General features: G+C 43.3%; 1 protein-coding gene across 1 annotated transcript in view; it reads left to right on the top strand.

Annotated features, from left to right (window-relative positions):
• Nucleotides 1-6,525: 6,525 nt before the first annotated feature.
• arhgdig (Rho GDP dissociation inhibitor (GDI) gamma) overlaps nt 6,526-17,278 on the top strand; it is a 41,352-nt gene continuing 30,599 nt past the window's right edge. Inside the window, exon 1 of the mRNA XM_080905551.1 lies at nt 6,526-7,107. Within this exon, the coding sequence (XP_080761677.1) occupies nt 7,035-7,107 (73 nt within the window). The 5' untranslated portion in view covers nt 6,526-7,034. The remainder of the gene's footprint in view (nt 7,108-17,278) is intronic.

Here is a 17,278-nt window from a genome sequence, read left to right as displayed (position 1 = left end):
AACACAGCGTTCCTACGGGAAAGTAACAGTAATCTAATTACCGTTTTTGCAATAGTAATCCCTTACTTTACTCGTTACCTGAAAAAAGTAATCAGATTACAGTAACGCGTTACTGCCCATCTCTGGTTACTTCTTTAAAAACACCTTTGTGCTGATTCATAGATTCTTTCCTGTCACATTCTTTTCCCTCCTGAAATTATTATTCAGAGAATTAACACTGGTGTTATTCACTCTCAGTCTGACTAAATCTGCTGCTGCTTATGGACGAATGAGCCTCAAATGAGACAGGTTATTCTTTCCACGCTAAAAAGAAAGAGATAAATGCCCCCTCACCAATATACTGTCGGAAAACCATTTAGACCCTGCTCATTCAGGCACCCCAAGAGTATAACGTACATAGTGTTTCTCTCTGTGTGAGAGAGAGATAGAGAGAGGCAGAAAGCAATTATTTCAGCTCATGTAGCCGCAGCGTAATGGAATAACTTGCCAAATCAAAGCAGATTACGCTTGCGAATCCATGTGATATCGGTTCGTGAATTCAATTTGAGGTGTGTTACACTGTGTGATAATTGCATTTTCTCATTTCTTTTAAATTACATTTGATTGTGATTTCATAAACAGCAAGAGGGATAACTAGGACTGTTTGCTGCAGGAAGAAACATTTATGTAGATCTGGGTTGTCCAAACAGGAAATTAAAACTTAAGACACAACAGCTTCTGACAAATTTTACACATGTTAGAAAGAGGAAAAGAAAAAGGAATCACCAAACTTACATTTACAGGAAATGCTCGATCAAAGTGTAAAACAAGTGATTTTAATCATGGCACCTATTTCCACGTGATTTAACCAAGTACAATAACCCATTTTTGACCATGTCAAACCAACACATTTGGCATTTGGTGGTTTAATGTAATCAGATTACGTTGTATCAACGAAGTATACTTTGTTAGTCAAGGCAATTACTGCTAGTCTTGCTTAATGAACCAATATGGGGGTTGACGATTTCATGGAGGCAAACAATCATTTGCACTTACATTCATGGGTAATTTAGAATCACCAATTAACCTAACTCTAATTGTGTGAATGCCATTAGGCATTCACACTATAGTGATCCTGTTTCTCTTTAAAGTTTATTCTACCTTATTGCAGTTGCTCAGACCTTTGCTGGTTAACTCCTCCCTCATTTTCAGCTGATTTTCACCATTCAAACTTTAAACTGTTCTGCGCCTTCTGCTAATGCCTGCTGTATCTTGAGACCAGGAGGCGCAGGTTCGAATCCTATCTGTGCCTCTTGCTGCACATCTTCTCTCCCTGAGTTCTTGACACTCTTCAGTGTAGGCTTTCAAATAAAGCAGTTTTCAGCAGACTTCAACACAGAGTTTTCAGCAGGTAGTTGTCCGTCTTCTGCTTTTTTCAGATTCCACTACACTGCATTCATGCAGGAAATGCAACTTTTTGTAGTTACACACTGCAAACCAGACAGATTGTGGATTTGAACCCTGGCTCTTCTTGCTGGGAGGCAACAGCACCAACCATCACGCCACCACGCTGTCAATCCAGGCTTACCAAAACTGGGAAAGCTATGACTACAAGGCTTGATGCAGAATTTTCTGTACGTTTTTGTCCTTGACAGGTTAAACCACAATAAATTGCGATAGCATAAATGTGGTGTGGGTGTAGTTGTCTGCCTCTTAAAACTCCAGCGATTTTCCTGCTGTTTGACATCTAATGTGATCTTGTGAGTCCAGGTAACTCACATGTGTCAAAGTCAAGCCCCGCGGGCCACATCCGGCCCGGCGTACATTTATATCCAGCCCGCAAGATCATTTTATATATATTTATTATTATTGTTATGCATGGCCCGGCGATATAAGGCGCTAATAAAACACAAACTACAGATCCCATAATGCAGCGCTGCGGCCTCCTTGCCAAATGCTAGGCTAACTGGGAACATTCCCGCGTCAATTAGCAAACTTCTGTTACCTAGCCCCTCACAATGGCGAAGAGAAAAGTTGATTCTGAAAACAGAGCCTTTCAGCACCGGCAGCGGGAGGCTGAATTTATGTTTACAGACATTGCTGGTAAACCTGTATCTTATTTGTGGAGCTAATGTGGCTGTAATTAAGGAATTTAATTTAAAACGGCACTACAAGACAAAACACAAGCTGAAAAACCGAAATGCAGAAACTACAGAAGGTAGGAGAGCTAAAGAAGAATCTGACATTTCAGCAGAGCAAAATCACAAAGTGAAGCTGTTGTGAAAGCAAGTTTTATTGTCAGGACGACAGGAAAATACATTTTTTAAAACGTATTTCAAAGTGTTGAAAGATTGAGCGCTGGTGTTGAGCAGGATGTAGGATCTAGTAAAGATGCAGGAGGAGAAATGTACCAGTCAGTTATCAGCATATTACTGCATCACACACCAGGAAACGCTGTGTGGTAAAGTCCTAAAAATGGAGCATGTAATGATCACCGTAACGCAAACCGTACATTTTATCTAAACTAAAGGTTTAAATCACCGTCAATTTCAGTCTTTTATGTGGGAAATAGATTCAGAGTTTGCCGACATTCCTTATCATACAGAGGTCCGTTGGCTGAGTTGGGGAAAAGTTCTCAATCGAGTTTTTGAGCTCAGCAAGGAAATCTGTCAGTTCATGGACATGGCATGTATTATGCGGTGAAGGCATTTCAAGTGAAGCTGTCACAAATACACCAGTGCAACTTGCCTCACTTTCCCTGTTGCCAAGTAATGTTAACATGAAATTATTTAGTTCTTTGTTTGTTTTGCAAGAAAAAATCTTCACCCCCCCCCCCGCACAGACACATCCTTCAACACCTGGTATTCCCAGACAGTCTCCCATCCAAGTACTAACCAAGTCCAACCCTGCTTAGCTTTGTGAGATCACATCCTTCAACCACACACACAAATTTTTTGTTTTTGGACTCCATTGTGGTTTATTTCACACCTCAAACATTTAGTAAACAATTAAACAAATAAAAGTAAACTGCAATAATTTACAGGTAGCAATAAAATAAACGACTAACTCTTTTACGCTACATCCACACCTACACGGATATTTTTGAAAACGCAGCTGTTTCTATGCGTTTGGGCCTTTCGTCCACACGTAAACAGCGTTTCAAATCACTGAAAACTCAGTTTGTGCGTTTATGTGTGGACGCGGAATACAGACTTCGTCACGCAACATCAAAGGTATGTGCCTTTTTTCACGTCACGCTGTGCGCCACATTGTTTACATGAGATGAATTTCTACAGTGGCTCTGTGCAAAATGAGTTTAAAAACATGATTTGGACAGGGGGAAGAAATTACGGCAGGATCAGCCTGATATTAGCGAGTGCTCCAGATGCAGGGAAATCTAATTATGTCGCACTTGGCACTTGTGCAGGTGAAGCCAAAGGGAAGATATGCTTCACCATATTTTCTAGTCTTTGACTTGGAAGGAAGTTGTTTTGGAAACATATTTGGCGATGCTTCATCTCCTGCTTTGCGTTTGTGTGGGAGCCCTGTCAAAAACCTGTCCATTATGCCAGCAGTGTCCAAGAGTTCCCTGTTTGATTTTTTTCTTTTCATACCACGCCCTCCCTGTAATAGCTCTGCTATTCCTGTTTGAGGTGAAATACGGTTACGCTAAACCCTGGGGGGCCCTTCCACCGACACACTCTTTATGACCTCATTCATGGCTGGCGTGTTCGAGCACACATTTTATAGATACCACTCGCCCCACTACTGCTGCTGATTTATTTTTCCATAAAGTGATATGAATATAATGAGTTTATGGAACAGCTTCTTTAGGACAGAGGCTCACCGCAGACACTGACGGGGGTGACTGTTCGGGCGAGGCGGTGGCATTAAATCAGATTTTACTGCTGTTAACCGTTTGAAAATGACAGATTTGCACAGACACGACAAACCTTAAGATGAAGTTTGATGGGATATTTTTCATGGAAGGAACAGCTTCAGTGAAATGTGAACTTAGTCACAGATCCAGGGACTTACGTTTGTCAAACATAGCCTGTTTGGGTGCATGCGTCTGGTTTTGTTCTAAAATCATATATAAAATAGACATTTTTTATAATGTGAATTTATTGTGTTGTGGGTGTTTTTGATTTTTTTCCCCACTGATTGTTGCTTGACTTTAAAGACTGGCTCTAATGGGAAAAACATGTAAGGGCTGGCATACAGACTGGAATTGTGCAATACAGTTAAATATATTTGGAGAATTGTCTAAATTTGAATTCCACAGCTTCTGTCTAAACAGTGTTTTTATTATTATATCATGCCCTCACCCCAGAATATAAGCTGTTGTCCCCTTACCAACCAGTCCGCAGCCTGAGATTGTCAGGAAGGAAACAACTTGCAAGAGAAAGTCCAGCTTTCTGCATCAATAAACCCTTTCAAGTTATTGTTGAAGACGTATTTTATAAGAATGTGTTTGTAACATTTCTTTTTAAAAATTTTATTCTTAACTTAGATTTTATTCTTAACTATTGAGTTATTCCTGTTGCTGTTTACTTGGTTTGTTTCAATCAACAACTTCTCTCAAGCTGAAAAATTAACTGCAGTTCCTCTAATGGCCACATGAGTATTGGCTCCCAGATACAGGAAGCATTAGACGTGCTTGTAGCTTCAGGTCTGAAAAATGAAACCAATACAGAAGTGTCTTAAACCTGCATTCTATCTAAAGACCACCAGATGGCGATAGCTGTGTTTGCAAAAAGGCTTCCAGTCCTATAGAAGTCTATGTGAAAACAGCTTTCTAACTTGAGCCCTCTAAAGACTTTCCTGATGAGTTTATGGGCTCAGTCATTAATTTTGGGTCAGTGAATTAAAAAGTTACATCTATTTTGTAAATTTTGGCCATACTATGTTTCAAATTGGAGGGCAAACTGCAGTCTCAAAGTGCTTTCTCATTAGCAAACCAGTCAATCATGAATCGATAGTCAAGCATTCAGTACCACAATCAGACCCAACTCTCCTCTCAAGATGGTGGAACAGCGAAAACGCTCATCTTGAGGCTTCAAAATGGCACTTTAGGTGACGTAACAATGACTATGTCCACCGGTTATACAGTCTACACTCGCAAAATAAGCAATTAGATTATCACTGTCTGCTGTTGTGACGACTGTATGAGAGTTTGTAATTTATTTATTCTTTTTTTTTTTTTTTTTAACTTTTCTATTTTGTTAAGGCTCATAGTTAGGGGTGTGGTCACTTTGATCGGCAGGTATTTCAAGAGTTGTAGCTAGCTGCTTTCTGCAAAGACCTCACATTCACTAATTCGAGTTACTAAATCATGTTGGTGTTGTTGGCCTCTTCCTAATCATTGTAATTGGCCTTCAGCTCATCCAAAAACTTTTCCTGAAATTTTTGCTGAGTGAAGTCCAGTGCCCTTTTGCTCTGTTATCACTAGCTTAGCACTAGCAAGCAACCGCTGATAGCTAGTGCTAAGGTGGCCAAAAACAGCAAAGCAATGATGCTTCAAAATGCCAAGTCCAGAAATCAGTTGCTGAAGTCATGGTGGCAAAATGCATGTTTGATGTACCATGTTTGATTTTACTCAGTTTTATTCCAGATGCCAGCCTCTGTATTCATGCATGACCACATGCAAAACACTTTGTAATGCTGGGTTTTGATAAGCGCCAAGCTAATAAACTTCCTTTTTTATTATTACTGTCATTCCTGATGACTTCAAACAACATCATGCAAACTGCTAGCAGACTCTGAGAGGGTGAGAAGCAGGGAAATAGAGAAGTTGCCTTCAGTAGTATGTTAGGTGACAGCTGGACAACCCCTGAATGACAAAATAAGAAGGCATGTGTGCGTAGACATGAGTGAAAAGGAGTGTGTCTGATTATCAAGTGGGGGAAGCAAATCCTTTTGTATTCTCCAGCACCACAACCTCCCTCGTGGCATCAGAGGTATCTGAAGAAAAGATAGGGAGCCAAAACAGTGATATATAAAAAAGACTGAAAGACAAAGAATGACAGTGACCGTCGTGATTGAAGCATGCCGCTGACAGGGCGTGGTCACTTAAAGCCAGAGGGAGATAAAGAACAAGATGAAGCTGAAGGAAAGGGGAAGTGAGATAAATAGGGAAACAGAGAGAGAGTTGGCTTGACACTGTGATACAAAGGTGAAGGAGGAGAGAGCGGACGCCACGTGAGAATTCGTAAAAGTAATGAAAAACGAAGAGGGGAATTGAAAGCATGAGAGAGTTGGAGGGGGCGCGAGGAGTGAGGTGTGGAAGAAAGGAAGGAGGGGATGCAAGGAAGAGCGGAGGAGGGAGGGGGAGAGTGTGTGTGTGTGTGTGTGTGTGGGGGGGGGGGGGGTAAAAGGATGAGCTCATTGCAGTCGCTGGGCTGATGGCATGAGGAGGGGAGGGAGGGATGCAGGAGGGGAGGGGTTCCATGCTTGTCTGCGAATCGATAGCCAGCGTCTGAGCACCGCACACACTCACACTCACACACACACTAAACTGCAGACAGCTCTGCCGGCTGAGCCAGCGTCTGCCTACCGCTGTTCTTCCAGCACCCTTACTGCATCCAGAAACAGCTGACAGCATCCTCAGCCTTTAGATCTCTTTTTTTCCTTTTGTCACTAAACTCTAGTGTATGTAAGACTAGAAGCAGCGCAGAAAGCCGGCTGCTTCTCACGTCTGCTGCTTCCCTTCCCTCGACCTCCCTCCACCCTCTCACTCTCTCTCTCTTCCTAGCTCACACACATCCTATCACATCCACACCCACATCCAAGGATACCTCCTTGCTTCCCTCTGCTGTTTCTCTCACGCCGGACCTCTTTCTCTTTAACCCTCTACACCTGTAAATACGTATTTCTTGTTATTTCCTCAGAGGAAGAGATGCTTGCCTGACCTCTTTTCTTTCTATTCAAACACTTCTGTGGATTCTTTTTTTTTTAATCGATCCCTGCTCTGCCACTTTGTTGCTACCTGTGGAGGTTCTCTGGTTCTACTTCAGCCTGCCGTCTCACAGAGTAAAGCCCCGCAGAGAGGCACCATGCTGGGATTGGATGTGTGTGAGTTTGGCGGTCAGGTGCTGGAGCTGCTCTGGCTAACTATGTGCTACAGAGGTGAGGCGATGAAGAAGTGCACGCGAGCGTGTGTGTGTGTGTCTTTGTGTGTGTGAATTAATGTAACTTCAGTGACTGAAGTTAATGTTGCTGCTAATCAGTTATCGATTTGTGCTGAATTTTCATGATTTAGAGATAAAATCTAATTTCTGTGTGTGTGTTTAAGAGATGTTCATATGTGTATGTGTGTGTGTATCTGTGAGTCTGTGTGCAATTTGTCTCCATTCTTCCGGGTGTGGACATTTTTATGTCTGACATGAAGCGCTGCCAAGACAAGCCAAAGGTGGCAGATCAATAGCTATTGATCACATCTTACAGTATCCTGCGCGTGTCTCTTTGTGTGCATGTGTGTGGCTTGTGTATGCATGCGCATGTCTTTATGTGCATCTGCATGCATGCTGCCAGCTTTTGACATTTTTTGTAAAAATGTGTCTGTTCATTAATGGGAATGGTGAGGGAAAAAGGTGTGTGCGTCAGTGTGTGGGTGTGTGTGCATTTAGAAGGTTACACAGAGTATGCAGGAGTCATATTACATCACCAACGTTCTGCATTACTTTTAACAGCATCTTCTGCATTTGCAAAACTATAATAAATGCAAGATAAAACTGTGCGAGCGTGTCTGTTACACTGCAGTATTGTTGAACCCTGGTGCAGTACCAGATGGTGGTAAAGCGCTGGGGTTTCCCTTCACACAGGTGTGTGTATAAGTGTGTGTTTTATAAGGTTTAGAAAAGAAAAACGAGCATGATTTAAGGACAGAGCCACAGGAGCGGTGAGAGTGAGGTCTCTTAAGTGGAGAAGTAATGTGCTTCAGAGCCAAGAAAGGCACAGATAATCTATTCTATTAACTGTATGAATTTCAAACAGCAGTTTGACATGATCGTGCCGCTCCAGGTGTGCAGCAGTGTTTCTCCTGCAGACTGAATGCTCAGTGCTTCAGTTTCGGGCGGCCTAAAGTTCAGCTGCTTTTCATTTCTCGAACTGAAGACAGTTTTTCTCTGTTAATCTACCTTTAATTAGGATTTTCAAAGTAAAATTACTCGCTCATGCTTCCATGCCTTCATTTAGATGCATTCATCATATCATGTCCAATATCCTTAAACATGCTACACTTACTAGTTCCTTACAATCAAAATCTGACTGTGGTAATCTTTGCATCGTTTCTTGTTGAAGATAAATGCAAAAAAAATCTGCACCCTGCATCCTCTGTACATTTTTTTCCCTGTGGATATGACACATCAAATATCGTCATTTGGCCAGGACAGAATTTTGAGGACGTGTAGGAGAATTTGATAGGAACGTGGGAGGTGACTGAGTTGGAAGATAAACGGCAAGACGAAGGAGCAAAATGATAAAGCTAGGATGAATGGGAAGCATATCAGTGGAGTTTGTGGTGGAAAGAGAGCGAAGAAACATAAGAGAGCAAAGAGGGAAGGTGGAAATGGTTAGAGCAGGTGAGGAAGAAACTGGGCAGAAGGAAGATGGGGATTTATTGTATTGGAAAAAAAAATAAACATCACCAGAAAACAAAGAAAGCAGAGGGATACCTTGAGATTGACGTGTTCTGTCAGCAGCTGTTACCTGGAAAGAAAAGGGAGCAGCTCACGATATTTTACAAAGAGTGTTGTGTGTATGTGTGGCAGATACAGAGAGAGACACTGGATGAGTGGGTGAGGCCCAAGTGGCTGAACGCTTTTCCTGAGCTGTCAATCAGCAAACACTGTCTCACACAGCGAGCAGCAGGCCTTGAAAATGCCTCATGGAAATCTCTTTTCTTTTCTAGTCCCTCTGCATTTTATAACCCACGTGATTCCCATGCTTGCTTCCCCCTCTTTTCTCGTTTATACTGTCACTTTTTTCCTTTTTTTCCATCTGAATAGAGCTGATGCTCCATACCTGCCTCCTTCTTCCTTCACGTCTGCCCCTCTTTTTCATCCAAATATTCTTTATTCTCTCTTTAGATTCAACAACATAACTTCCGCGTTTCCCTCCCTAATCCTTCCCCTGTCTTGCCGTCTCTTGCTCACTTCCACCACTCAGGTCTGCATGCACACATGCTGTCAGGTGCCAGATAAGAGATCTAAGAAAACCACTGTATCTAATAATAATAATGTGTATGTGTTAGTCCCCGTAGGGAAATTACTCCTCTGCATTTAACCCATTCACACAGTGAAGCGGTGGGCAGCCACCAATGCAGCGCCCGGGGAGCAGTGTGCTCAGGGTACCTCAGGGTAGCTGTTCAGTGGAGTCGTACCCCGACCTTCGATCATGGGGCAACCACTCTACCTACTGAGCTATCCCTGGTATCTGTTTACGTTCATCATCCCGCCTCCTTTTTTTTGTCCTATTAGTGATAAATGAGGTTTTTATGGGTGAACAGACACATATGAGGGCAATCAAGTCAGTCAATTAGACAACCTGCTGTCTCATCAAGGCTGACAGAGCAGCTGTGGACATATTACTGCGCCTGGGTGTCTGTGTGTGCGTGTGTGCCAAACATTAACAAAAGAGGATGATGATTAAAGGGTGCAGGTTCATTTCCCCAGTCTGCTCATATGACTAAATTTGCGAAAGCCAGTGGATAATCAAGCATAATGATACATTAGCTTGCAAGGTAAAGATGCCATTGCTGTGTTAGCAGTAATACAAGTTGGATTGGGAAGACAGACGCCCTCTCTGCTATTAGGATTCAAACTTTCCTTTTTGATAGAGCGTGTAGTTAGAGCTGGATCAGGTGACCCTGAATCTACCATTAGTTATGTTGCTATAGCTTCAGGCGGCTACTCGACCTGCTATGATGGACGGAACAGTTCTTCTGTAGTCCATATGTGTCCATATACCACAACTACATATTTAACATTTGCCATAATTAACACTATGTTAACATTTGTCTTCTCCCTTTTCTTTTCTCTTCTCTTTCTTTCTCATTCTCTTCATCCCAAACCGGTCGCAGCACATGGCCTCCCTGAGCTGGTTCACAGAGGCTTCTTCCTGTTAAAAGGGAGTTTTTCCTTCCCATTGTCGCCAAGTGCATGCTCATAGTTGGCCATCTGAACGTTGGGATTTCTCTCTTATATTGCAGGATCTTCACCTTACAATATAAAATGCCTTGAGGCAAGTGTCGCTGTGAAATGATGCTAAATAAATTAAACTGAACTGAACTGAAATAATAATCGTAATTGAACTACATTTAATTATCGCAACATTAAATATATGGCAAACCTTAGTTTGTGAATTTTCAAGAATACGGAGCTCAGCAGTCCTTCTGCAGTCCTTCTTTTTTTTTTTTTTTTTTTTTTTTTTCTAAATGACATCAGAAACAGCAGTATGCGACATTACGTGATGGCAGAGCTTCAGTTCATCCTTTGTCATTTTTTTTTTTTTAATAAATAGGACAGGGGGAATGAATGAGAGAGAGAGGGGGAGAGAAAGAAAGAAAACCAAAGGGGAGAAGAGACGGTGAGAAGGGGGGGGAAGAGAGAGAGAAAAAAAAAAAACTCCTGGGTCACCTGTATGGAGAAAAAACAAACAAACAAACAAACAAAAACAAACAGAGGAGACAGCAAACAACAAAGAGCAACATAATAATAGAGAAAACAAAGCACCATCACAATAAACTAGCTAGTCATAGATATCAGTATTTACTAAGTAATAAACGATATTGTGCAGCACGCAAGATAGACAGCGCACAGTGTGCTTTGAGGCAGCAGCCAAGAAAGCTTTAGTCCGCGTCTGTGAATACCCATGTGTGCATACCTGTGTGGATCAGCATGCTTGCATTCCAAAGGTTTCTCCATGTAATGATCTGCTAGGGAGTGTGGGGGGGCCACAGCCCCGTCCTCCAGGGTGTGAAGCGGGTATGGAGGAGATCAAAACTCCAGACATCCAGAGGCCCCCAGAACACAAGAGACCATGGAAGACCAACAGAGGGGCAGCCGCGCCACTGTCCCAGTAAGAGCTGAGGAGAGTCCCAGATGAGGGCTCGCCCAGCAGCCGCGGAGCAGAAGTCAGGGGGAGTTGCAGTGACGCGCCCGTGAGCTCCGCCGGCCCCCAGCTGCGCCTGAGTGACCGAGCCCTAGGCCGAGAGGCCGGGGGCACCCCACCTCCAAAGGGGCCCAAGCGAGCCCCAGGCCCCAGGCCCCGACAAGCGGCCGCCAAGGAGTGAGCCGGTGTGCACCCGGACGCCCACCCCCAGACACAAAGAACCACCAACACACCGACACCTGAGGGAGTCCGCCACCGGCAGGGGAAGTGGTGGTGGGTGGAGATAGGCCTCCAAACCTTGGAGGGCCTGAGGTGTCCCCAGAGAGGTGGCGTCTGATACCCAACCTGACATATAGACACAGACATACAGGCACACACAGACACAAACATCCATTCCCACCCTCATGCTCTCATATGCACTCACTCCACACTCAACCAACGTGGAGACAGACATAAAGAGACACTGTACACACAATCACACTCCCCAAGCGTACTCTACAAACCGGGTCTAGGTACCCTTGCCCCTGGAGGGGGGAGTTGCACCCAGACCCAGGTGGTGTTACCCTTTTCCCTGCGGTGGGGAGAGGCAGACCACCCCGACTCCGCAGCAGCAGGGAGGCCCCACACCCCAGACCGCAGTCGGACGGCCAACTCCTCCTACTAGCCCTCCCGCTCCAGCAGGCCGCAGAGAATGGGGGTGGGAGAAGACTCCAAACCTCCCTCCACCCGCTCATTGTAGTGTTGATGCATATGTGTTCTAAGGTGCAATTAAAACCCAGGAGGGCATGGAGCTACCTGCCAAGGAGCAGCAGGTAAGCGCATAGTCCCTCCTGCTAACCCTCAATGACTAAGTGTATTTAAAATTGAGAGGTGGGCAACGACGTCAGGGGTGAGGTATACACCCTGATGGTGATTTGGACTCCGTGATTGTGCCCACCCCCAAGATCCTATATGTATGTGTAATGAGAGTGTGAATAATGTGAATGTCTAAGTTGTGGGATAAAATTGAGGCAGAGGCAGCCAGAAGGGGACGGGGGGGGGGGGGGGGGGGTAGCCTCCTCTGCACCCTGGTGACATACCCCCACTCCAAGGCCCTGCATGTGTGGGTGGTTGTGGAGGAGCGGGAAGAGGGAGGCAGCTGGAGATGGGGAGGGAAGGAAGGGAGGGGCAGGTAACCCCTCCCTGGGGCCAGCTCCCCCGCTGACCCCAGTAGGCACTCCCACCCTCCGCGACCCGCCAGGGAAGGGGGGCCCAGGCCCATCAGACCGGGGCCCAGTGCAGTAGCGCCCCCCGGCTCCACAGAGCCCTGGACAGTCCACCCAACCCCACCACAGAGAAAACTGCACCCACCCCACCAACCACACATCTTCCAGACTACATAAGACGGTAAACGCCCAGGCTGAGATCTTCCTCCACCTCTCCTGTATCTCCCCCTCCTGCAGAGAGTTCCTGAGAGAAGAAAGCTCCTGCAAGATGTGACCATCCCCCCCACCAGTTGAAGAGCCCCCCAGGCGGCTCGATGCACCGGCGGCACTCTGCTCCAGGGCCGGGCCCCCATGCACCCACCCGCCCACAACCCCGGCAACACACCAACCAGGACCCGAGCCCCCGAGGCCCGGCCCGGGCCCCAGCCCAGAGACGGAGCGCCCCCAAAACCTCACGCCCATCCCGGACCCACCCAGGGGCAGCCAGGTTGCCAGGTCAGTAACCCACGTCCGTCAGCACAGACCCTCCCCTAGCCCCGCTGCACGCAGCCGCGAGGAAACAGTCACCTGAGAGCCAACAGAGCCCTCAACCGGACGTGACCGCTACCCCGGGTTGAGCCCCCCAAGGAAGATGCCTCCGGGGAACCCCCCGACGCCCTAAGCCTGTCCCTACCCCCTCACCAATCACAACAGTGAAGGCGGGACCAAACTATGACCCCCCACCCCCACTAGGTGATGGAGCTGATAAAAGGGGCCCAGAGCAATTGATCTAATGTGGTGGCAGAGGCTGTGTCAAGACTAATGTAATCTAATAGATAATTTCTATATTGGTTAGAATTAAGATTATTTTTATTTTTCCAGTTCATGAGGACTGTTTTCTTGGCTATGCATAGGGCAGTGAAGATCATATGGGCTATATTCTTTTCTGAAGTGACATTATCTAAGCTGCCCAACAAACACACTAAGGGGGAGGTTGGAATGTTACATTTCAGACATTTTGATAAGTCTTCACATATCTCGCGCCAAAACTTTTGCACTGGTGGACAGAACCAAAGAGCGTGGATGTAATTGTCTGGTGTATTGCCTTGACAGTGTGAGCAGTTGTTGGAAGATGTAAAGCCCATCTTGAACATCCGATGACCTGTATAGTGCACTCTATGAAGTATTTTGTATTGTATTAATTGCAGACTGGGATTTTTAATTAATTTAAAAGTTTTTAAGCAAATCTGAGACCAGAAGTTTTGGTCTAGGTTGACTGATAAATCTGCTTCCCACTTTGCAGTAGGAAGGGATATTGATTCATCTAATTTAGAAAGTGTTCTGTATATTTTAGATAATAATTTGGGGGATTTAAGAGTAAGAAAATGTGCCGCACTTAGTGGTGTTTGTAATTCAACTTGACTGAGGTTAAATTTCTTTTTTACTATGGATTTAATTTGTTGATATTCTAAAAACCTTGTCTTGTTGATCCCATATTGTTCAACTAGTCTGTCAAATGGAATAAATTCTGTTCCCTCTAATATATGTTCTAAGTATTTAATTCCTTTACAACTCCATTCTGGGAAATTAATCATATTATTGTTTTGTAATATGTCAGGGTTATTCCAGATAGGTGTACGTTTGCATGGGATTAATGAAGACTCCGTTATTTTTAGAAACTCCCACCATGCTGTTAGAGAAAAGCTGATGTTGATACTTTTAAAGCATTCATGTCTTTTGATGTTTGAGCTAATAAATGGTAGGTCTGAAATCTCTAGATCCTTGCATAGTGCCTGTTCAACATCTAGCCAGGGCTCAACTAAGAAGGTATGTTTTAACCATTCTGAGATGAACTGAAGCCTGTTGGCTAAGAAGTATTGGTGAAAATTAGGCAGATCTAATCCTCCTCTATCCTTGGTTCTTTGTAGCGTTTTTAAGCTAATACGCGGGGGTTTATCTTTCCAAAGGAATTTGGAAATATATGAATCCAGAGATCTGAACCAATCTTGTGATGGTTTGTTAGGGATCATCAAAAATAAGTAATTTATTTTTGGCAAGATCATCATTTTTATAGTGGCGACCCTTCCCATGAGTGATATGGGTAAAGATTTCCATCTAGTCAGATCGCCTTCTACTTTCTTTAGAAGTGGGATGTGGTTTAGTTTAGTTAAGTCTGAAAGCTTAGGAGAGATATTAATACCTAAATATTTAATATTTCCGGATTGCAGTGGGGCAGAGGAAGAATTATGGAAGGAGCAGTTAATGGGGAGAACTGTAGATTTTGGCCAGTTAATTGAATAATCTGAAACTCTTGAAAACCAGTTTATTAAAGTAATTACCTCAGAGAGGTTGGTTTGTGTGTTTTGCAGAAAAAGCAACACATCATCCGCATAGAGACTGATTTTATGTTCTATGTTCTTACATTTTATGCCCTTAATTGTTGTAGCCTGTCTAAATGCTGCTGCTAGAGGTTCGATAAAAATTGCAAAAAGTGAGGGGGAGAGTGGGCATCCCTGTCTGGTGCCCCTCAGGAGACAGAAGCTGGAGGATGTCTGGTCATTTGTTCTGATACGAGCCATTGGGGAATTGTATAATATTCTTATCCAGTTTATGAAAGAGTTTCCAAAACCAAATTTGTGTAAAGTTGCGAATAAAAATTTCCAATTAACTCTGTCAAATGCTTTTTCTGCATCTAGAGATAATATTATGGCTTCGATGTTTTTATCGTATGAGTAGTCTATTAAATTAAGTAATCTACGAGTGTTTGTTGAGGAGTGCCGACCTTTTATGAAACCAGTTTGGTCAGGATGAATTAAGAGGGGGGTCATTTTCTCTAATCTCTTTGAGAGAGCTTTGCAGATTATTTTAAGGTCTACATTTAAAAGAGAAATTGGACGATAGCTTGAGGGAAATAAAGGGCCTTTGCCTGGTTTTAGCAGGAGACTAATGTTGGCAGAATTCATATTTGGTGGTAGTCTGCCCTTTTCCTCGATTTCCTGCAACATGCTGTGGAATACTGGTGCCAAAATTGTCCAGAATTCTTTGTAGAATTCTGCAGGGAAGCCGTCTGGACCTGGAGCCTTATTATTGGGCATACTTATCAGGGCTTCCTGGAGTTCACTTGGCGTCAGTGGCGAATCCAGTTCCATTGCTTGACTGTCTAGTAATTTTGGAAGAGTTACGTTGTCAAGAAACAGATCAATTTCATTTTTAGATGGGTTTATTTGTGGTGAGTATAAAGTTTCATAGAAATCCCTAAAAATGTTGTTTATTCTTCCAGGATCATATATTGTGTTCCCCGATAAATCTTTAGCAGCACATATAGTTGTTTTTTCTTTATTTATTTTTAGCTGGTTAGCTAGAAATCGACCTGATTTGTTACTGTGTTCAAAATTCTGCAAGCGAAGTCTTTGTATAAGGAATTGTGTTTTTTTATTAATAGTTTCATTTAATTCTAGTTTTGTTTTGCATATTTTGTTCAATGTTTCCTGATCTTGGTGGGACGCGTAGGCTTCTTCTAGTGATTTGATGTTTTTTTCTAATTCCTGAATATTTTTGTTTTCTTCTTTCTTTTTGTGTGATGAGAAAGAAATTATTTTACCTCTCATCACAGCTTTCCCTGCTTCCCATAGAACAGAAGCAGATATTCCGGGAGTGTCATTAAAGTCTAAATATGAAGTCCATTCCTTTTTAAAGTATTTAATAAAGTCTTCATCTTTAAGTAGTGATATATTAAATCTCCAGTTTTTACTTGGCGTAGTATTATTCTTGTGCATTAGTGTTAAAGATACAGGAGCATGATCGCTGACAGCTATAGGATGAATCTCAGTGTCTGAAATGTCACACAGCAGTGAGCTGCTGACCAAAAAATAATCCAGACGAGAGTAAGAGTGATGAACATGCGAGAAAAAAGTATATTCCTTACTGGTGGGGTGAAGAGAGCGCCATGCATCGCAAAGACCAAAGTCGCTCATATACTGTTTGATTATATTTGTGGACTGCCAATTACGCTGAGTTCCTGTTGTGTTGAGCCTATCCATTTCTTCATTTAGTCCAAGGTTGAGGTCACCGCCAAGAATGAGTGTGCAATCAAGGTGTTCAGAGAGTGCACTAAAAAAACCGTGGAAGAATGAGGGTTCATCAACATTTGGACCATATATACTAACAATACATAGTTTTTTGTTCAATATTGATAGTTTAATAATTAGAAATCTACCCTCTGGATCTATAACTGTATCGAGTACTGTAAAATTAACATTTTTATGTATTAAAATTGCTACTCCCCGTTGTCTAGAATTATAACCGGCTGCAAACACGTTAGGAAACTCAGGTGTTTTAAGTTCATTTAAACCTGTGACAGGTTTGTGAGTTTCTTGTAATAAAACAACATCTGCCTGTAGTTTTTTAAGCTGGTTAAATATTTTTAACCTCTTTCCTCTGGTGCCAGCTCCATTTACATTCCATGTGACAAACCTCAGCATGCCCTTAATTGTGCGTGTATGTTTAATGATGTATGCTGGGTGTTTCGTTTAGACAGGTGGAGAGAATATGGAAACATCCCTTGTTTGTAAATAGAAAGAGAAAAAGAAGTGTGGTGAGAGACTCCATAAGTCTGACTATGTGTGTGAATATTCACTAATATGAACAAGCGTGGCTTGCTTATGTGTCCTGCAAGTCTGTGCGTGCTGTGAGGCTGTTGTGAATGTGCTGCCGTTGAGCTGATGTGTTTGCGTGATCGTGTTGTGAAAATATGGAGAAATAGAGGGTGTTGTTTGTAGGTGAGTGGGGGAGTAGGTGACCACAGCAGTGAAAGACAAGAGAAAGAAAGAAACCACCTGAACTGTGAGCAACAACAACAAAAAAGAAACGAAACGGAAACATTCCAATTAAAGCAATGACGGAGGGTGACGGTGTTATATCTGCTATGACATCCTACTGATATTACTAGGTTAAACACATTTTAAAGGAGAAAGTGTGAATGAATAAGAAAAGAGTGTAGCGGG

The sequence above is a fragment of the Rhamphochromis sp. 'chilingali' genome (genome assembly GCF_963969265.1).
Source record: "Rhamphochromis sp. 'chilingali' genome assembly, chromosome: 15".
Taxonomy (NCBI): Eukaryota; Metazoa; Chordata; class Actinopteri; order Cichliformes; family Cichlidae; genus Rhamphochromis; species Rhamphochromis sp. 'chilingali'.
Note: the sequence above shows the minus strand (reverse complement) of the source record. Positions and strands in the feature narration are given on the sequence as shown.